General features: G+C 41.5%; 1 protein-coding gene across 2 annotated transcripts in view; it reads right to left on the bottom strand.

Annotated features, from left to right (window-relative positions):
* Nucleotides 1-22,503, bottom strand: part of PTH1R (parathyroid hormone 1 receptor) — a 622,390-nt gene that overhangs the window by 158,700 nt on the left and 441,187 nt on the right. For both annotated transcript variants that reach the window (XM_085628749.1, XM_085628750.1), the window contains one exon: nucleotides 20,782-20,900. In XM_085628749.1, coding sequence (XP_085484875.1) covers nucleotides 20,782-20,900 — 119 coding nt within the window. The remainder of the gene's footprint in view (nucleotides 1-20,781; nucleotides 20,901-22,503) is intronic.

Raw genomic sequence — 22,503 nt, 5'->3', positions numbered from 1 at the left:
AAAGATAAAGATCCAACATACAATAATCAAAATATGCACTTTGCAAGGATAACCTTAAAAATTCAATTCCTTGAAGTTGGTAGCTCTGTCCGGTGCCCCCCGACCATGGTGCAGACCACAGCAACAATGTCAGCTGGCAACGATGTTGTCAGTGAGACCAGGGCAGCGGAGTTAAGTGAGGCGGTACAGAGTGCGATGCCCACAGGTTATGGTGCAAGCAGCAGCTTGAAGGTGGTGGCAGTTGTCATCAGTAAAACCAGGGTTGCTGTGCAAAATGTGGTGGTGCCCTCTGTGGTGCCTTCAGGTCACGGAACCACCGGCGATCTTGGTGATGCCGTCGGGTTGTTGTTTTTTTCTGTGGCAACTAAGACATGCGATCCCAAAGGTGGTACCCAAAGTAAGGTAAAGTCTTTGATGTCCCTGAGACTTCTTGAACAGGGGGCAAGGTCTACCTCAGGCCCTTGGAGCCTCAGACAAAGAAGTTGCAGAAAGTTCAGTCTAGTCCTTTCCCTGCCAAAGACAGATGCAGCCACTGTGGGCCAACACAGTAAAGCAAACAACAAAGTGATAGTTCCTCTTCACAGCTTCTCCAGCTCTTTTTCTTTTTAGAAGGTTTTTTGATCCAAAAGAGTTCTAAATTACTGGGGTCTGGGTCCCAATATTTATACCAAATTTCCCTTTGTTCTGTTGTGGTGGAGACTCTCTGAGCTCAGTCCAAACTAGTTCTGTCCTCGCAGGCCCAGCTTCTGGCAGGAGGTGGACACGGCATTGTGTAAGACAGACCAGGCTTATTCAGGTGCAAGGAAATCTCCTCCCACTACTCTAAATGCAGCCCAGCTCTATTCAGCCCAGCCCTGGCTCATCCAGGAAAGGCAACCCCCCCAGTGGCTGTCTACATTGACTGCTAATCCCCAAACCCCGTCACTTCAAAGCCAGACAGTCAATCCACAACCCAGCAGATTCACACGGGATAGTTAAGCAAGAAAATGCCTTCTTTCTAAAAGAGGCATTTTCAAACACATAATTTAAAAAACATCTTTACTTAAAGATATGTGATTAAATTCTGAGTCCAGGCATACTAAACTCCATTCTCCTATCTTGTCCCAATGGAAAGTTATACTTATAAGATGTTACAAAGTATCTCCCATTCTATCAGACAGATAGCCTTTTAATAGTGAAAAACAAAATACACTGTATTTCACTATCACAACATGTCACACACACCAGTACATGCTCTACCTTTGACCTACAATGCACCCTGCCCATGGTGGTACCATGCGTCAACCTGTGGGGTGCCTTATATGTAAGAAAAGGGAAGGTTTGGGGCCTGGCAAGTGGGTGCACTTGCCTGGTCGGCAAGGTAGCCCCAACTGCGCGCAGACACTGCAGTGGCAGGTCTGAGAACCCTTTAAAGGGCTGCTTGTGCAGGTGGCACTACCAGTGTTGCAGGCCCACTAGCAGTGTTTGATTTACAGGGCCTGGGCACACACAGTGCACTATACTAGGGACTTACCAGTAAATCAAGCAAGCCAAACATGGAAACACCAATCCATAAATAAAATTTATCATAGGAGCCCTTGCACTTTAACATTGATCAGTAGTACGAAAGTGCGCAGACACTCTAAATCAGCAAAAATAGAGTCAAATCCAGGAGGTCAGAATGCAAAAAGACAGGGTAAACGAGCCAAAACATGCCACGTCTAGCAGTAGGTGTGACAGAGAACTCACCTGCATTCATCTGCATTCTGATAGCTCTTCCTGTGCAGGAAGAGAGGGGGGAGCTGACACTTATACCTGAATAGGCAGTGTCCTGTTTCCCACACAAATGGGTGATTACCCTCTACTGATAGTCTGGAGCAGGGGCTGGGAAGAAAGGGCTTGTGTGCACTTCAAAGACCCTTCTTTGAAATCATGCCCACGTCAAAGGCACAACTGGGTATATGTACTGGGCCTCTGACTCTATCAAGCCAGTACACTACTGGACCAGTGAAGAATTCTGCCATTAGTAAAGACTGCTGTGCTACAAGGGTTACAACTCTGCTTGACTGCTGCTCTGGAAGAACTGTTTTTGTTTTTCTGCTTTGCTTTTTTGCCCTGCTTATCATTGCCCTGCAGAGGACTGGAGCCATCTCACTTGAACCGAGAGTGACTCCAAGGGCTTGCCAGCTTGTCCCTGTTCTGAAGTCTCTGGTCCATCAAAGACTTCCTTCAATCCTGCAACAGCACCTGGACCCTGGCATCTGTGATTCCTGCCCTGCCAAGTGGTGCAGTCCTGTGTCTTTGAAATGTGACGCCTGCTGTACAGAACTATCAAAATTGATGCAGTGACCACTTGTGCCGATAGTAACCGACACATTGCCCTTTGACGCTGAAACAGGAGCAGATCAATGACATCCCTTCCATGGACTACATGGCTCGACAACATTACATCACCTGCATCATAAAGGGATTCATCAACTAAGCCTTCATGCATGCATGGTTCGAAACCAACGTAATGAGTCTTCGACATCGACGCTTCATCCATCCAAGGTACTTTTTCAGCGTAAGCATGGCAGTTGGCCTAAACTTTGGATTTACCCCAGTTCAGCCAGACCTCAAATAACCTCAAAGCGATATTTGCTTTTAAGCACTATATTGGGATTTAATCTTTAAAAATTCATACCTCTGGCTCTATTTATCGGATTGTTGTAGTTTTGGTCTTGTTTTACTCATAAACATATAATCTATTTTTTTATCCATGTGTGGAATATTTTCGTTGTGTTTTCATTGTGTTACTTTGTGTGTGTGTGTTGCACAAATACTTTACACATTGACTGTTTTGATAAGCCTGACATCTCTGTGCCAACCTACCAGAAGGTGAGCACAGGTTATCTTTTAGTGTGTATCTAGCTTACCCTGGCTAGAGTTGTGGTTACTACTTGTACAGTGTGCATACCTCTGCCAACCAGAAACACCATTTCTAACACCCTTGCTCTTGTGTATCTGGTTGGTGGAAAATCAACTCCACAGCTAATACCACCGCATTTTCCGAGCATCTGCTTCTGCATGCCTCATCAAGGGCCTGAAGAAATATCATCACAGCACCCTCAAATGAAAACTCTGCCATGAAGTCCATTTACTGCATGCACTATCTTCATAACCATCTGAATCACGTACAAAGTCATTACGGTCAGCACCTAACCTACTGGGCTGACAATCTCACCACCTGTGCTGGTTCTCAGTACAGCTGTACCCAAGACACCATCAGACTGGAAATGTAGAGGTGCAAAAAGAAAAAAAACACTGTTGCAGGTCTTCTCCATTTAAGCTCCCACAAATGACACCCCTGTATTAATAAGGACCACACTAACTTGGCTGGCTCCAATTTCGAAACATGAAGACACACCTCTTAAATGAGCACTACATCACAATAAATTAATAATCCACAGCCACTTTCAGGACAGAGCGGACCGCTAATTTATTGACAGTATATTTGCCCCTGACTTTTTACAGTCCTCAGCTTTTTGTCTAGGTATGCAGTCAACAAATAACCCATATATACATGTATTTATTTTATCAGGTGTCATAAATATCATATCCCCATCTGGATACTCATTTCAGGTTCTTTGCATGTTACACAACATGCATGATAATGCTGAACCATTACTTGAAAAACGTCTTCCTTGACAAAAAAAATATGCATAAAGTAAAATGCACTTTAAAAACTAGGATAAAAAAGAGAAAATAATTGCATAATGGAAATGCAGATCTAATTGCTAAAATTAGCCAATATTGTCTCTAAATGTTTATTCCAATAGAAATAACAAAAGAATGAAAAAGATTTTGTAATGCTGATGCTCCCCACACCATGTTGTAAATTATCCGCTAATGAAACAGACATTAGTCCTGGGCTGCCATACCACATGCTAAAGGCTTCTCATAATCACATACTTTATACATCTACAGATATCTTTCAGGAAGAATTTGGAAATTGTTCCATTGTGGCTAAGTGAGCTGAACACTTACCTCTGAAATATGCTTGGATCTACAGTTCATTGAGTTCATAACCTTACAAGGATGACTCAGAGTACCATCCTTTCAAGGTGGCTAAATTGAGCATCATTACATTGGATAATATGCTGTTTGTAGAGCTTAGAAACGTCAGAAAGTGCTATGCAGTACTATAGAAGAAACAAGTTATTTATTTTGGTCATCAAAATAATCAGATTCTGCCTAAGTGTTGGGAAAGGCAATAGTTTGTTGGTTTGAAGTTGCAAGTAGGGCTCTTTTCTGCCTTTCTAAAGCCAATAGTGGAGCCACAAGTTAATACCATATTAAAGACAAAGTTTCGAAAGTCATCAGAGTGTAGCAGTCCTGGTAAGATCTCTATATTATGTGGCAAAATACTGTGGTGCCACTAATAAATTGGAAATATTCCAAGTGAGCAATGATTCAAGAATTAACACATGCTCACTGTGGTATCTCAGAAGTGAGTGCACTACTGCGGATGAGATGTCATTAACGAGTTTCCACAACATTCCAGTTAAGTGTGACTAATAAGGGTGTGCAATACACCTGGTCTTACTATTACATGGACAATGCTTTGGGTACAGTCTCTATGATAAATGGGCTCAATGCTGCTGATGAATTTTCCTTGTAGAGGCTTTAATCATTCCCTTTCTTTGACTATTTATATGATTTATAGTGTTATTCATCTCTTGTGTTCCATTTTGACTGATTTGAACAATTTAGCAAACAAGAGATCACCATAGCCCTCATTATGAGATCACAGAGTTAAGTGGGTGTAGTTTCTTTTGAATTCGAAATGATGGAACCCTTATGGCTCCAGATGGACTCCGTAGAACTCCGATGCAAGTGTTAGAGCGGAATGCACTGAAGGCTGGTTTAGAATGTTAAGTTTGTGGTTATACGCAGAAGAATAAAGACGTGTATTACTATGCTCCATGTGTGACGTAGACCTTTGTGGATACCCAGGCTGGGGAGGAAGTAACAATTGATGACAAGTTAGGGGATAAGCAAACCAAAGATCAACTGTGCTCTCTCAGAGAGTTTGCCATGGTCCAAACAAACTGATTGTGCATGCCACGTGTGTTGCAGTCAAAGTGAGGAACCTGCACTTAATGCATGTGAAGTCAAAGCGCAATTCCAACAACAGTAAAGAAGTTAAAAATTAAGAAATCTTAGTATCAATGACCATCAACCTGCTGGTCCGATCATATGTATAGGTACTGTGCTGCTGCACAATTTACAGTTATATTTAATCTAGAGCGCTTACGCTAAAGGCAGATACAACCAGGATTTCAAATAGTAGTTATTGATAATCACAAAGTGCAAGATAATGTTACAATTAGAAAGTAGTGAAGACAAAGAGCACACAAAGTGATGCCTACAAATAAAACAGTTATTTACTCACCAGAACCTGAGTAAAGTAAGTAGGTACAACCTCAGCGCCGGGCTCCGCAGCCCAGGCAAAGCACAGGGGTTGTGCTTACAAGGCTGGTGACAGTCCAAAGCAACCCAAAGATATCTTCGGAACTGTGTAAGGCTAAGAGAATGGGGATGAAGACTGAGATTGTCTTTCCAAAAGTCCTGAAAGATGATCAAGAAGCCAGCCCATCTCAAGGAATTATAGAGGACTCACATGAACAGGTTCAAGATGAGCAGCTGAGGGAGCCGGAGAGAGCTCCACCCTCAATGTCACCCACTCCCAGAAATGGCTACAATGCTGCCGCTTTCCTGAAACCACCATTCGATACAGCGAAAAAGCAAAACATTGGTGCTAGATGGACTGCTTGGATAGAGACCTTTGATGATTTCATCGATACACATGATGAAACTGATAACAAAAAGATTATCAATTATCTCCAAAATCATGCTAGTGATGTGTAAAAAAAGTCATAAAGAGAATGCCACTAACCGATAAAGAAGTCACATATCGTCATATTAAAGAAGTGTTGTATCTCAAGTTTAATCCAATGGCAAAGGTTTATTACGAAAGATACATCTTCAATTAGGAATCCCCGAAATCTTGTAAAACCAATAATGAGTTTGTGGAGAGACTCAACACACTCATCAGACATTGTAAGTTCAATTAATTTAATGATAAAGATGCTATGCGTCTGAGAGTTATTGATGGATGCTTGTCAGATTAATTCAGATGACGAGTGCTGAGAGAATCTCTTAGTCTGGAGCGAGTGTTAATGGCTGTCAGAGCTGATGAGCGTGTCGATAAAGACACAGCCAAAATGTAAGCTGAAGGTGCCCAGAATGAATCTGTCAAGAGTGTGAAAAGTAAGCTCAAGCCAAAAATTGAAGGGCACAAGGTGATGTCTCTCCATAAAAAGAAGTTGTATTTTAGATGTGAATTTTGGTTTCCACACCAAGGTTAAGTGTCCCGCTCTCTGACAGATTTTTAAATTTTAAATCCATTTTGTGACAGTTAGCGAAGCCAAGAGAAATGCAAGCGCATCATGGCGTGAAAACAAAATGGCCACTGAAATGTTCCAGAAGCAATGTTTGATGCACACACACAAATCCAAGCAGCGACATCAGTTAAGACAATTCGACCCTGAATAACATTGATTGTTATCTAAATCATCTTTAAACAGTTCTTCTGCATCAATGTCAAGTGGGAGTGAAGGAAATGATTATGCCATGTTGATGTTTACCTTAGAAAAACGGGTGCATGTTAGGCTGGCCACTTGTGAAGAAAAATGTCAGTCAAAGAAGGATTGACATTCCAAAGCACCAAAGTGATTCAAACATTGTCCTAAAATTAAACTGAGAGCAAATGGTTGGTCAATACCTTTCATAATCAACAGTGGAGCATTGATAAAAATTATGCCTGGAGAAAAATCCAATTTATTATCTCCATTACAGCAACATACGCCATCAAAAATCAAAGTGTATGCCTGGGCTGCATCAATGCTCTTAAAAAGCCAAGGCCACCATCCATGTGCTTCAAGCCACAGCGTCAAGTGCCTGTCTACTCAATTTCAGCACAGCCACTGAGATGGGACTGATTTATGTAAATTACAATATGAATGATCACCGTGAAATAGTAAGTCAGCTCCCTTTGTTCTTGAATGGTTTGGGAAAACTTAAGACTATGAAAGTGAAGTTGCATATTAAAGAAGACTTCCATCCTGTTGCTGATAAACATAGACAAATTGCTTTTCATTTGCAAGAAGCTGTTGAGAAAGAACTTGAATCGTTACTTAAGCATGATAATATTGAGCGTTCTACTCATCCAACACCATGGGTTTCTCCCATAGAAGTAGTAGTACCCAGAAAGGGCAGTGAAAGAGCTGTACACATATGCGTCCACACATTGCTGACATGATAACACAATTAAAAGGTGCCAAGGCATTCCCTCATCTTGATTTAAATAATGATTCTCCTCAGTTAGAACTTAATGAAAATTGCAAGTACATTACAATCTTTTCTACACATGTTGGTTTGTTTCAATACAAAAGAAAACATTTTGGTGTGTCATATACTGTGGAACTGTTTCAAGATGTCTTCCGATGTACCATACAGCCTCCCATGAATGCATTCAATTAAAGTGATGAAATCATTTTTCAGGGCTACACACAAAAGAACATGATAAAGCTCTCACACAAGTATGTACTTTACTTGCCGAAGCAGGCTTGACTTTGAATTCAGACAAGTGAGAGTTCCATAAGACAAAACTAAATTCCTTTGGCCATATATTTTCTGATGGGGGTATGACACCAGATCCTGCTAAAGTACAAGCGCTGTCAAATGCTGATCCCACACACAAATGTTTCCATGATGCATTCATTTCTTGGCATGTAAGCTACTGTTCCAGATCCATACAAGACTTTGTACTAAAAGGGCCCCATTGAGAAACTTGACGGGAATAAACGTTTCATTTCATTGGTCACATAAATGTGGGAAAAGCTTCAAGAAAATGAAACAAGCCCTTGAGAATGTTACTGAAACGGCATAATTCAATCTGAAGCTTCATACAGGGTTTGTTGTTGTCGCTAGCCCAGTTGGGTTAGGCGCTATCTTCGCACAGTATAATGGACACCCAAAATGCTTGAAGGCACATTGTGGCCTATGCAAGTAGAAGTTTAGCCCAAACAGAAAGTGCTTACTTACAACCTGAGAAAGAAAGCTTAGCTGTGGTATGGACTTGTGAACATTTCTGTGTATTCCTGTATGGTAAACCTTTTTATGATGGTAACTGATTATCAAGCTTTACTGACTATATTTGGAAATCCAAAAGCCAAAATGCCTCCATGCCTTGAACCATGGGGAGTACGGTTACAAGAGTATGATTATGCCATTGTCCATTATCCTGGGAAGGATAAGAACCTTGTTGACTATTTTTCCAGAGTGCCTATACAAGGTCACAGTACTCCATTGAAGACAGCTGAGGCCTATATCAACTTAATTGTAAACTCAAACACACCAGCTGCCATTTCGTTGGCCCAGATTATCACTACCATTAGCCATGATAGTGACATGTTAAAACTAAAGGATATGCTTAAACATCAGTTGTGGAATCAACCCACTCAACCATTCACCAGTGATGGGAATATCCAAAAGTACAAAAATGTTAAGGGTGAACTGTTGATAATTCAGGAAGGAGTTATATATCTCAAAGGTCAAGAATCCTGATTCAGGAGAGTCTGAGATAGAAAGTAATTGAAGTTGCCCATGATGGACATCATGGAATCATTACAGCAAAATGAGCTCACTGAGACAGAGTTTGGTTTCCTTACCTTGAATACAAGGTTGAAAAGAAATTAAAGGCCTGTCATTTCTGCATCTGTCTTTCTACAAAAACTGTTCATTACACCATGAACATGTCAGAACTCTCGAAACATGTATGGAAGAGTAGAGCCATTAACTTTTTCATTCCACTTGATAATGAACATCATCTATTGGTGATTATGGGTGAACACTCACGATGTCCACTAATTAAAGATCTTTCATCTACAACTCAAGAATGAGGAATTGAAAGACTAGATGGCATCTTTGCGAATTGGGGTGTTCCAGGCATAGTGAAGTTCGCCATTGGCCCATCTTTCAATAGTCCAGAGTTCAGAGATTTCTTGGAGCATTTGAAAATAAACCATCAAAATTCACACCTCTGTGGCCACAAGCCAAAGGACTTGTTAAGCGTTTTCTGATGTGCCACTCTTGAGAAGTTCAGTTTGAAAACTGTATTGAATTCTACCTTGAGAGCTTATAGTTGAGCAACCCACTAGATTACAGGTGAAAGTCCTGTGACTTTGATGTTTGGGAGGGCAGGGAATATAAGCTACCTCAATGGACCAATCACAGATGGAAAGATGAGACAACAATTCACAAGAAGGACTTGGTTAACAAACAAAAGGTAAAAGTGTAGGCTGACAAAAGACGAGATGCAAAGAACATTGCTTTTGCAAGAGGAGATCTAGTGCTCATACTACAAACGCAGAAAAAAAATCATACACCTTTTGATTCATAGTGGTGTCTAGTAAGGGACACATGGTGACTGTCCAGCAACCTGGTAAGTCTATGACCCAGGGAAACATCCTTTACCTCGCATGTGTTACTCCGCAGTGCCATTACCCTGCACATTTTACACCACAAAATATTTTAAAACGCAGGGCTTTACACTACAAACTATTACAACACATTCCCCAAAGTAACACCAAGGTGGAGTGAAAAAAGTAAATTGCATTGTAATGGGGAATGCGTTGTAATAGTTTGCAGTGTAAAGCCCTGCATTGTAAAAGAGTTTGCGGTGTAAACACTGCGGGGTAATATCACGTGGAGTAAAAGTGTGCGGGGTAAAGTGTCCTATTCTATGACCCAAGACACTTCTCGTTTCAGGCATTTGACCTAATGTTCATCAGATCTAATATTCGAAAGAGAGATTGGGTCTGAAACATTAGCAACTGCTGTTGCTTTTACACCATTGACACAGATCCTGGACATCGGTGATGACACGTCTCAGTTTCCCAAAACAAGAATAGCTCGAAGAATTAAAGCGCGAAGAAGATTGATTGAAGAGATGTAAATGTATATTTTTATCTATATGAATACTTTGTAAAAAAATTATTTTTTATTTAACAGAGGAGGAGATGTAGTGTTTGCAAAATAGAAAAGATGGAATCCTTTTGCCTCCAGATGGACTCCTTATAACTGTGATGTAAGTGTTGCAACGGTATGCACTGGTCTGGTTTATAATTTTAAGTTTGCAATTACACGCAGAAGAAAAAAAAGTTTATTACTAAACTCCGTTTGTGGTGTAGTCCTTTGCGGGTTCCCAGGCTCGGGATGATGCCACAGTGAGGGGAGATAATGGTGTAGGAAACATTGATTTCAACTGGTAACTTCACCCTTAATTGTAGGCATGAGTTAAACTCCAAGAGATGTGGAATACATATCTGGTCCTGGGACTACAAAGCCAAACAAACACAGATATTACCAGATTTCAAGGACTTTAGTAGTCACATTTACTATATTTGCAAGCAGATGGCAAGTGTGGGTGAGGGGGAACATAATGTTTCTATGTGGGGTAGGGAGGTTGCTAGGAACAGGTCAGGCTCTGGGTCTGCACGGGAGGAACGTTGCATGTTTCCCCCATGCTGTATGACAGGGTAAGTGTGGGTCCATGCTGCACAGATCCTTGGAAGTTTTACTGGGTGTCGATTTGCTTCTGAAAAAATTTCCAAGGTATTCTTGCATCTGGTAATTTTAGGTGAAGAACTCTTACCATCTCCAAATCAACCAGGCTAGAATATCCCATGGGAACACATCTTATGCTAACTGGTAATGATTGCCTCTGCAGAGGCCAGTGCACAGCTTCATCTTCACAGCTGATCATCTGCAGTTCTTCAAGCCCTTCCCCTTTGAATTATTGTACTTCATGTCTCATTATGTTATTCTATACTGTCCTTCAACGAGGCAATCAATGTCGATTGATGTGAAGTTCCATAGCTTGAGTCATGACTTGAGGTGGAAAACCTTGAAAATAGGTTTAGGAAGAGCACTTTATCACTTGCTTCCTTTGATATGCTTTCAAGATTAGTTTTTGGGCATTGATTTGGACTGTATGAAGACTAAATAACTGCCTTTTCACTTTTGTTTGTCACTATTATAACTTAGTTCCTTCAAGTACCATCAGTAGTTTCACCAGAGGTTTAAAAGTAGTAAATTTACATGCATGTGGCAATATAGAACTCTACCACAGAACAGGATGGTGGAAAAAGGCTTCCTTGTTTTCAGGTCCAAACTCCAATCACTCACTCTTAACAAACAAAAAATGTGCTCTGACACTTTACTGAGGAATAGCAACCAGGCAGCTCCTGAACTTGAACAAGGAGCAACATATCCATCCACGCTTTCTTTCTTCTGTGTGTCAAGATGGCTGTTTTTCCCGTTTTATAACTCGCGCTTTGATGTGGGGAAGTTTCAGAAGCTGTAACCTTAGCTGAGACATTTGTAAATTTCACATGTTCCTGGAAGCAGTTTCAAAGCAGTTAAACTCTCAACCAGGCCCGAGAAAAAAACGAAAACGTAGGATGTCTTTCAGGGAGCACTCCTTTGGAGAAGGGACTCTAATATTTCCTCACATAGTTGGAAAAATCCTGCACACGGTGCTAAGGAGCCCTCTGAGCTTAATGGCAAGAGAGGTGCAACATTGTGGAAATTCTACAAGCTGGTTTTGTTTGGAAGAAGACATAGAAACTACCTAACAACTTTAAGAAAACAGGAATATCTGTGTTATGTCTTTCTCTGGCCCAATCATGTAAAGGAGAATTGTTTGACTCCATAATCAAGGCATCAAAGCAAAGTCAAAGAAAAGGTGGCACATTTCTGGTACCTTTAATAGGGCTCCTCCATTTAAAAATCTGAAAACACTTTCATGAATATTTACTAGACATCATTAAAGTCAAGGTCAGTTTCTTTTATAATCATGCCTTGTTCCAATATGCTATGTCTTTTGTACTTCCGACTCCAATATATGCTTAATACAAGGAGTACATAAGTAATTAAATATATACATCAAGTAACCCATCAATAGATTAATAATTAAATACGCACATAAATAAAAAATATTCCAATATTAGGGCTGGGTGGAGTGCTGCATTGATGGGATAACCTTGACTTCTGAGCAGGGACATTTGTTCCCCACTTCCCAGGGCTGATCCGTCCTTAATTGTTTTAAATGGTTAGTGATTGTGTTTGTAAATGGGAAATCAATTGTGGGAGGAAAAGCTAGCCTTATTCATCATGGACCATGTATCCCACTGCCAAAGACTACTTGGAAATAGAATATAAAGGTGTCGGGAGCCTCAAATATCAGTGTTTGAGGGGAGTTTGAAATTTCAGGCTGAAGTAGGTGGTTAAAAAGAGGTAGGGAGGTGTTAGGCACACGATGGTGGGTTTTAACGACCCAAAAAAAGTAAATTAATGTGTTAAGAGTTAGTAAGGCTACATTTCTGAGATGAGGAGCCAAGGATGAAAACATTCTTGTAACAATTGTGACCTGCTGAATGTAACCCTCAAGTGGGTGAGTTATATCTCATCAACAGAGGAGAACCAGAGGAGGAAAATAAATGCTACACTACTCTTGTGAGACGAGGAACACTCTTGTAAACTTTGACATATCACTATAAAGCTGCCTTCTTCGGTCAACTCGTGTGTCTGCGATTCATCGCGCCCTCTAGAATGGTGCTTCTTGTGACAACTTTCAAGACCTTGTTCCAATATACAGTATACAAGCTTTGAGTATAATTTAATATCCTAGCTACTTGCTTGGTCAGTTCCCATTGCAGAGCCTTTGTTAGCACTATTTTATATCCAAGGGAATAGGAATATTTATCCTCGTGCCTGCTCGTGGTCAGAGCAGACATTTAACCAGGTGCATGAGGCTGGAATCTGCAGTGCAGATATAAGACGTTTTTAATCGAAGATCTGGAGTTGGAAGTTAAATAGATCATCCTTCGTGGTTGTTGGTCTGCAGTACTATACTTGTAGTTCTTCATTCTGAATAAAAATTAAAAAAACTACAAATAACACAATGCAGAAAGAATAATGACTGGATGAACTAATGGTAAGCAGTACCATTTGCACAGCTATCTCTCTTCTCCTTCACTCTATGACACTCAGAGTTGCAGGTACACATTCTCAGGAACACAGAATGAACAGAGTCTGCCATAAAGGCACAACACTTAAGTGCTTTTTATATAGCATCTGCAGCCTGACACTTATTCAACAAATATGTTAGTTCCGTATTCCACTAAGCATTCTGGGCTACATCTACTAAAACCTAATGCAGGGCAACACAGCAAGACAACTTGGCAGGCAGCGGGTAATCCTTCTTTTGCCCTGCACTGGTGCAGAAAGCAGCCTAGCGCCAATGCAGGCACCCTTGTGCTACAGCGCAAGGGCGCCTGCATTACATCAACAATTGTTTTTGTGTAGGAAGGGACACCTTCCTGCACAAAAACAATCCTCTTGGGCTTTTTCCTCTTTCTAAGTGTGCTGCAGAATGCAGCATACTTACAAAGAGGAAAAACAAGGAGAAATAAACATATTTTCCCCTTTGTTACACCTCCCCTGGGAAGGCATACCACTGTGATGTTTTGCTAGTTTTAATATTAATAGTAAATCTGGGAATGTGCCCAAACACATGGGTGGATACACGCGAACACCCGCTCTTCCCCATGTAATGCCTTCCCAGCACAGTATAACCCAAGGCAGTGACTTCCTTGCCTTGCATTACTCCAGATTTACTATGCCACACAGAGTCTTGGACGGTGGCTCTTCATGGCAAAGTAAACCTCACTTAAGGTCTTGCATTGCTCTTGCGTCACTTTGCATGACGCAAGGGCAACAAGAGACCATGATAAATCTGGACCCTAATCTCTCACTCCTTTTGCTTCTCAAACCTCCAAGCAATGCATACATGGTCAGTGCACACCTCTTGTCATCATGGACGACCTCAGAACACTCTTCACATGGCTTACTCCAGGAAGCTACCCTGTATCCAAGTACCAGTGCTTCATTTGAGCAGGTGGTTTCCGGTGCTCGGCACCGGCACTTAGTTGTCAACACCTACACTTATGACAGTCTGCCACATGGTGGCACTATCTGTCTAATGTAGAGATGCGCACAAAAATAACTATTTATTAATTCAGTAAACATTCGAAAATGACTATTATGTGCCACCCAAGCCATTCTTATGGCTTCATGGGTGTGGAATAGTCTGAATTGTCAAACTTGCAGGAGTGTGATGGTCAGTAGCTGTGGTGGTACAGTTATTGACAGCACCGGTAGGGGTGATGGCATGTTGGGAGCTGCAGTGGCCTCTTAACAAGAGCCTTGGCACTTAATTGTTTACACATCAAGCACTGCCAAGCACACTGACAAACTGCATGTTTCATGTCCCCAAATGAGCTTTGGTGCCTTGTCAATGGTATTAAGTGCTATATAAGTGCAACTACAATACAACAGATTGCAAACATGACTACTTGAATTTTGCAATTCTGAGGTTACAGAGATTTGAGCATAATTATGGATTTCTTTAACTTACCGCATGATCCACCAACTGCGAATAATTTGAAAATTAAAATAGAAAAATCGTTTCTAGCTCAAAAGGGTCAAAGTTACAGTCCACAAATGAGCTTTGGTGCAGCAAGAGGGTTGTCAAGTGCTATATAAATGCAACTACAATACAACAGATTATATCCAAGACCACTGAAATCTTTCAATTCTGAGGAAGCAGCGCTTGTGCATAATTATATAATCCCAAAACTTGCCAAAAGACCCGCCAACTGCTGCATAAGATGTAGATTTCAGCAACAACAAAATTTCTAGCTCAAATGGGTGAAAGATTATTAAAAAAGAAAGTGTCATCTGTAGCGTTATGAAGTGCCAGACCAGCCGCGGCCCGTGCAGGTAAGACTGGTCGGGCTGGGTGGGGGGGATTTCGAGAGATGACTATGAGGGAAAGTTAATTATTTATTTAATTTTCTCTCTGCGTCATCTCTCGAAATCTGTCCCCACCCGGCCCCTCCGCCCCTCCGCTCTTACCGGCATGGGCTGCAGGTGTGCCAGACCCTTTACAATGTTAGCTGATTACCTTTCAAATGCTGATTGTGTTAGGATGTTAAACTTATTATTATTATGTGACTCGCTTGCACAAACAGTACTACTGTGTTTGATTGTAAAAAAACAACGAAATAGTACTGCCACATAATCTTACGCTCAATTTACCACACCTTTCTTGCTTCATAATTTAGTCAACCCTGCCACACAATTTGGATCCCTGCAGGGCTTTAAGTGAGATGCAAAAAACTGGGGGGTCTCTCAAAGGGAGGTGGCCAATTTCATTAAGGGTGTGGCTTAAAAACACCTAAGCTAAAAATCTGTGCTTAGCATAGTGTGCTGCCTGTATTTTTCTCTTTCTGTCATTGCATCCAGATATATGATACAACAAGTAACATCATACCTACAAGTCAAGACTATTGGCTTTGTCAGTGGTTGTTAGTTGCATAAGATAAATAAGCAGCAACTATGGCTTGTATATAATATTGAAAAAGTTTAGACTTAAAGCCCTGGTGACACCACAACAAGGTTGTTGCTCCTGAGTTTCAAAAAGAGAAGGGGAATCCAGAGAGAAAATGACTCTCTTTGAAGGATTTCCCTTCCCCTACAATGCTCACCTGGCATGACAATGTGCTGTAACTTCTCCACTAGTAAGAAGTGAGAGAATGCGCACATCGATGTGCCTGCTGTCACTGCAGTCCGGAAAGAATTAGACCGCCTGCGCCAGCGCACAAAACAGAGCAAGATAGAGACCCGTTTCGAGGCACTTTTAAAAAACTGCCGGTGCTCAGCTCCGGTGAGACCCGGCCCACTTAAAGCCCTGGATCCCTGTTTCCTCATAATTCCTATGGCCCTGAGTACAACCAATCAGGCCTCACATGATTCCTCTTCAGCACAGACAGGTCCTATGGGCAGCTAAACGTACAAAACAAAAGGGGGAGTCAATAAATAAGCCTTAAACTGTACAAAGGCATTATAGACCTTATGACTTTATAGATCTTCAGTACTAAATTAGATCATAAAGCTAGACTGGCCGACGACCTCAGACATATTTTGACTTTGGACAATCATCAGTTTAGTCCAGGGCGAGGCGTAAACGTGGAAGCACGCCCTATAGAAGGAGCAAAAATAGAACCAAAATCAAAACATAAAACCATGAGGTTTGAATTTTCGAAGTTAATCCGGAACATGAAACTGTGTGACCCTGTAATTGAACCAAGCCGATAGCGCAGCCTCGAGCGGCGCTTGGAAATGCACTCGTTGGAAACTTGCCGACTGCGGTGGCTGGAGCTGCCTGAGTTTTATAGCTCTTAGGCTCAGGGAGGAAAAGAAAGTCTCATTTCGCCACTTTCTCGCAGTCAGAACCTTATTTTTATGCATCTGCAATTTCTAATTTAATGGGTAAAGCGAAACAAATATTTCCAACTGCAGTGGCCTGAATTAAATGTCAAGTTTGGTCAGATATTGATCTAATTTTATAACCTTACAAAATTCCTATATAGTACATTTTGTAAAGCCCTCATTTTGTGGTTCGATCATGGGAGACCTGCACCCATATGAAACTCCTGTATGCACTTAAGTAAAAAGATGGTTGTTTCACCTTTTTAGCAGCAAATGCCCAGATATGGCACGTGCTGCATATTGCATCTGCTTTTCCCCGTGTTGCTTTCATATTGTTCCTCTATGGGAGTCTGTCAATCAACTAGCAATTTAAAACATGTCTTTTCTCACTAGAGCCAACAAGAACAAACATTTGGTGACTTTTATTCTGAGCATCCCAGTTAGGGGACTATTCTGCTCCACATTATATCCCACAGCCTAACTCTTGCATCACACCCTGAGTCTAAATCTGTGTGGGCTCTGTTTGCTGCCACTCCTACCAGCCAGGTACCATTTAGATAATGATGAAGTTGCAAATTTTTTTTTCTCTTGAAATTTGTTAAACCCCACTTGTATGCCAAAGTGGAATTCTCATTGTGCTTATGGCCCTAAAGTTGTACTTGCGATATATGGGCAAAAGCAGACCCTGCCGTACATTATAAGGATATTGCAAGTCACTTATGAGTTCTGTGACCATATTATTATTATAGGTATGTGGCAAATCTGAGGTGGATTGCCATATCCTTTTTACATGAGCAGAAGGTATTTTATTGCTTATAATATTTGGTCACACCATCATCCTTCCCATAAAGATTCAATTCTTGGTGTATTGCTCCTTCATATGAAAGAATTTGCATGGTTGAGAAACTAATCACACCAAAAATCATTTCAAAATGGTGCAAGAAATATATTAGATTCAGTGAAATATATGCCACATTAAACAAAATGCTGTTGCTCAGAACGTGTCGAAACTTAATTGACAAACTTAGAACCTGATATTGTAAGAAACTAGGTTATTAGTTGAGAGGGGTGGAAGAGCCACTCAAATAATAAACAAAATCATTCTCAGGGTGAACCATAAAAGTCTCTAAGTTAACCTCTGTTTATGCCTCTGGTAGCTTGGTAGTTAGGCTTAACTTAGAGGCAATGTGTAAATAGTAAAATATTTATGCAGCACACAAACAGTAATAAAGTGAAAACACAATGCAGTATAATAATATACATGATACCTGAAGAACAGAAATCCAGTCAGTAGAACCGGAGATATGGTTTTTTGAAGTTTTAGGTGACAATAAAACCAACATGCACAAAGCGTCATTTTTGAGTATCTGGTCGTGCTACACCTGGGAAAAGTCACTAGTTGAGGCCTACCATGACGGAGTGCGGGTCGGATACAGGGACAATGTTAATCATGCTGGAGAGTTACCTTCTCAAGTCTGGCACGAACAGTGTTGCTCATGTCAGCATGGACCACTAGGAGGAGGTTGTTAGTGCGAGGGGCTGTTTGAATTTCATGGACAGCCATTGTAGCACAACCAGCCATCATTGATGCTTCACATTGGTTGATCGTCACGGATGGTTACTGTCTGCACGAAGAGTTGGTCCTGCTGAAGCTTCCCCTTAGCAGGCATCTCAGGCACTAGTCCTTGGCACAAAGAGGTCTCTTTGCGATATCAAAAAGCCCAAATTTCAGGATTTTCACCTTTTCTTGAGGAGTAGTTCTCACTGTTGCCAGCCGAGGGTCCCGGACTTGGACAGGCACCTTTTGTGGATCAGGACACACCCCAGCAGAGGCCAGCAGCAGGGCTCAGACAGGTCCAAGCAGGTCCAGTTAGTGCTGGTCAGCTGGGTCATTGCAGGAATGTTTCTGGAAGTTTGTTGTGACCCTATAGTTCACACAGAGGTCAGCCAACTGATCCTTTAAGTCACTCTGGGTAGCCTGGGTTCAAGGCAAGCAGGTCCAATCCTTCTTCAGTTACCAGCGAAGTCCTTCTTCCTAAGACAGCAGAGCAGTCCTTCTATTTAACCTTCCTCAGCCCCGGGTGTGTTCAAATGGGAGGTTCTGAAGGTTCCACGTTTAAATCTGGTATCAGCCTTTGTGTGGAAAAAGTCCCTGACTAAACCCCCAAAACTGGTTCTGGTCAGTTGTTACCCTTCCTCTGGCCCTGACTTCAAATGTCTAAGGAGACAAAGGAAAGCACAGGCCTGGTGTCAGCTCCCTTTTTGTGTGCTGCAGGCAGGGCCGTTTAAAATGTAATCAGACCAGGGCACAGCTCCTCCCCCAATGATCCTGTCAGGAAGACCCTCTCCCCTCACACCTAGGCCAGTTTGTTCCCATGTCTAAAAGTATTACACAACCCACAACAGAAGATCCACTTAAAGTCATGTAACACAGGGCTCTGGCAGAAAGGCGCAGTTGGCCTGAGCAGGAAAATACCACATTTCAAAAAGTGTCATTATGAAGACTGTAACTTAAAATCTGACTTTACCATCACAGAGGATTTTAAATTACAATTTGACGGTATATATCATGCCTCTATCTGCTCTCAATCTGAAGATAGCACTTATTAAGTGTAATAGGGTAACCCAGAGCAGTGTCATAACAAAACTTGAGGGGGATCCTCTTCAAAGTACATGGAGGGTGTTCGCCCTTCCTGGACCCAGTCAGTTGCTGTCGGGCCAGGGGCCCATCCCCGTTGTCATGCACAATGCCGAAGAGGGCACCTTGGAGGTCAGGGGCCCCCTGCACTGCGGGAGCTACTGTTACGCCACTGACCCAGAGTTAGGCTATGGCAGGGATAGCCTTACAACAGTGGAAAATGACTTTAGGGGTTTTTAACTAATAGAACATGGAAAACTTAAATCCAGATGTCCTACTTTTCAAATGCCATGCTCCCTGTCCAGTGGTGGTTAGGGCCTACCTTAGAGGTGACTTACGAGTATATAAAAAGTAGTCTTAGGCCTGGCTAAAGGTTTATGTTTCCAGGCCGAAATTGCAGTTTAAAACTCCACTACAGGCTGCGGTGGGAGGCCTGAGACATGTTTTACAGTGCTGCCTTAGATTGTGGCACAATGTGTGCCCCAGCCCACTGGTAGCATTTAATTGACAGGGCCTAGCTGCATGTAGTACTATAAACTAGGGACATACAAGTATATTACATGTAGCAATCAGATGTAGGCAAATGTATCCATGTTTTTAAGAGAAAGCACAAGCGTTGTATCACTGCTTAGCAGGGAAGAAGTGTACAGAGTCCTAAATGTCAATGAGAATGAGTTCAGCAAAAGAAGGAAGAGGAAGGCAAACATTCTGGAGTGACCCCGCAGAAAGGACCAAGTCCTACAGGACAACCCACGCATAGTGTTATCAGACCATTTCAAGGCAGTGAAATCATGAGGCTGAAAATAATCAGTGCAATTTATTTGGGTCATAATACCCATTGATACTCTGTTCCTATCCTTACTTAAACTTATCCATATCATTATCCTTATCCTTATCCTTATCCATATCCTTATCCTTATCCTTATCCTTATCCTTATCCTTAGCCTTATCCTTATCCTTATCCTTCTCCTTCTCCTTATCCTTATCCTTATCCTTATCCTTATCCTTATCCATATCCATATCCTTATCCTTAGCATTAGCCTTAGCCTTGTCCAAAATGAATCCTTATTCTTGCTATTCTTGTTGCTGTTCTTCTTCTTCATATTATCATTATCATCATCAACATTTTTAGCCAGACTTGTGAAATACCATTTCAATAAGGGCAATTACATGTCATAGTAAGCTGTCATCACATGCTAACTGTACACACAGATGAACAGAGTTGATTTTCAGATCAAATACTGGACTTTTTGTCTCATGTTTGGTTGTTTGGTTACCTGCCACACACAGTACTTATGGAGCAACTGCAGACAATGAAGTGTGGTTGTGCAGTAAGTGCAAGCGTGGACATTACTGTGTTCAAGCTGTTGTTTCTCGGTATTCAGAACCTATATTAAGGCGGTTGCAGTCGTTACATTTTAATATTGGTTTACCACGCATTATAATTGTGGAGTGGGCGCTTCATTTATTCCCAAGCCATGGTGTAACTTTATAGTGCCTAACTGAATGTTTTAATTCAACTGGTCTTTAAGAAGTACTGGAAACACCTGTGCATTATAAATCATAGTTTATTGAAATGTCTCTACTAACTCATATTTTCTTACATCTGGCATAAGTGCAAGACCACGAGGCAGTTGAGGAAACACTACTTCGGTGCAACATGAGTTTTAGAAAATATGTACAGCCAGTAAACCCGTAGCACTGTTAACAAAATCTTTCCTTACCCGTTCTCTGGTCTCATTGGTGAGGAACTTGGTACATTCATTGTAATTAGCCCAGGTGCGGTTGTGACCCGTCGCCACGTCCCAGCTCCCATTCATGTCACACCTCCGATAGGCGTGGCCTAACAAAGAAACCAGACAACACTGATGTCAAAAGAGGGCTCTCTTGGGGGGAGGGGGCATCTGTTTATAAAATAAGATGAATAATGGAAGTAAATATCAACATGTCTCTTGGGTGCAGGCCTGAGGATGGTGATCTAAATAAGGGCAGTCTTCAAACTTGGATCTGGAAATTGAACACCTGATGGTAGTGGGGTGTGACTGGTGTCTTAATCACACTCCAAAATGTATGTTTGTTTTGGGACACACAGATTGCCGCCTCATAAATAATAATGAGGCAGGTTGCATTTTGTAACCCTCTACACCTGAGGGGTGGCGGCCTGAGAGGGACAGCTGATCTCTGTCCCTCAGTTGGCATGCTCAGTCTTTCAACATAAAAAAAAACAAGTCTTTTAAAGAGACAGGGGCTTATTTACAAAAGTATGTCTACATGATATGAAGACATCAGCTGAGCATCTAAACCGCTGCTTGCTCCCCCGCCCCAGGATACCCAAAATGATTCCCAAAGGGGTAGCTTTCCCTTCAGGCAGCTTCGCCTTTGTCAGTCATTTAGCAATCCATCTTAAGGGTCAGCAACTGATCAATGGTTTGTCACTACAATTGAGGTCCTTAACTATTGATGGACCCCATTATAACTTGTAAATAGGAAAGGGATGCCCATTTCAAACCCTTTTTACAAGTCTTTCCAAATCGCAAAAGGAACTATTTACATTTCAAACCATTATTTTGCTGTTTAAAACCCTGCATTTTTCAATTTCCAGGCTTTGAGACTGGTGAAATACCAATGCACATTAGGCCCCAGATCTGAAAACAATCACCTTTCTTCGGTGTTTTTAGTTGCTAAAATGATAACCTGCGAGTAATTGAAAATAGACTTTAATGCCTAGTGAGCTTGTTGAGGTAGTGTTTCAGAAGCTCGTTCGGAATGTGCATTTTACAATCCTCTCTATGAAGTATGTCACCATAACAGATACCTGAGGTATAAGGTGCACTTTATGAGGTATTGGCGCTTGGGGACATTTGGAAGAACCGAATCCTTACTGATAACAAAGTGATCAAATATTGTAGGACGCTCCCACGCAATAAAATCCAGAGGAAATACTTTATTTGTTCAAGAAGCTTTTACTGAATTTCCGATAAGCCAGAAAATTGCGTAAGATTTATTTTTTTGGGGACAAGTCGGCTGTAAGTGTTTAAGAACTGAAAATGAAAGGGGTGAGAGTTTCCAACGTCTGAACCACAGAAAGCGTTGCAAGATTAAAGGCAAGTGGGTAAAAAATGAAAAAAGACATAAACAGAGAAACCGATAAAAAAGTGAGAAACAGAGCAATTAAAGTCAGGAGGGGAAAGAGCAGTATGAAACAAGAAGAATAATGAAAGAACAAAATGAAAAATGTGAAAAAAGGTATAAAGAAAAAACAAAGGAAAGAACGGTGGAAAATAGGAAGTACAGAAAGGAGAAAGGAAGAACGAAGAAAGGAAGCAATGAGGGAAGATAGCTGGAAGGACAAGAGGAGAGGGAGAGAGAAAAAGGAGAGAGAAAGCGAGAGGAAGAGAGGTAAAGAAAGAGCAAAAGGATAGAGTGTGTGGTGTCGTATAAGGAGA

The sequence above is a fragment of the Triturus cristatus genome, chromosome 10 (assembly GCF_964204655.1).
Source record: "Triturus cristatus chromosome 10, aTriCri1.1, whole genome shotgun sequence".
NCBI lineage: Eukaryota > Metazoa > Chordata > Amphibia > Caudata > Salamandridae > Triturus > Triturus cristatus.
Note: the sequence above shows the minus strand (reverse complement) of the source record. Positions and strands in the feature narration are given on the sequence as shown.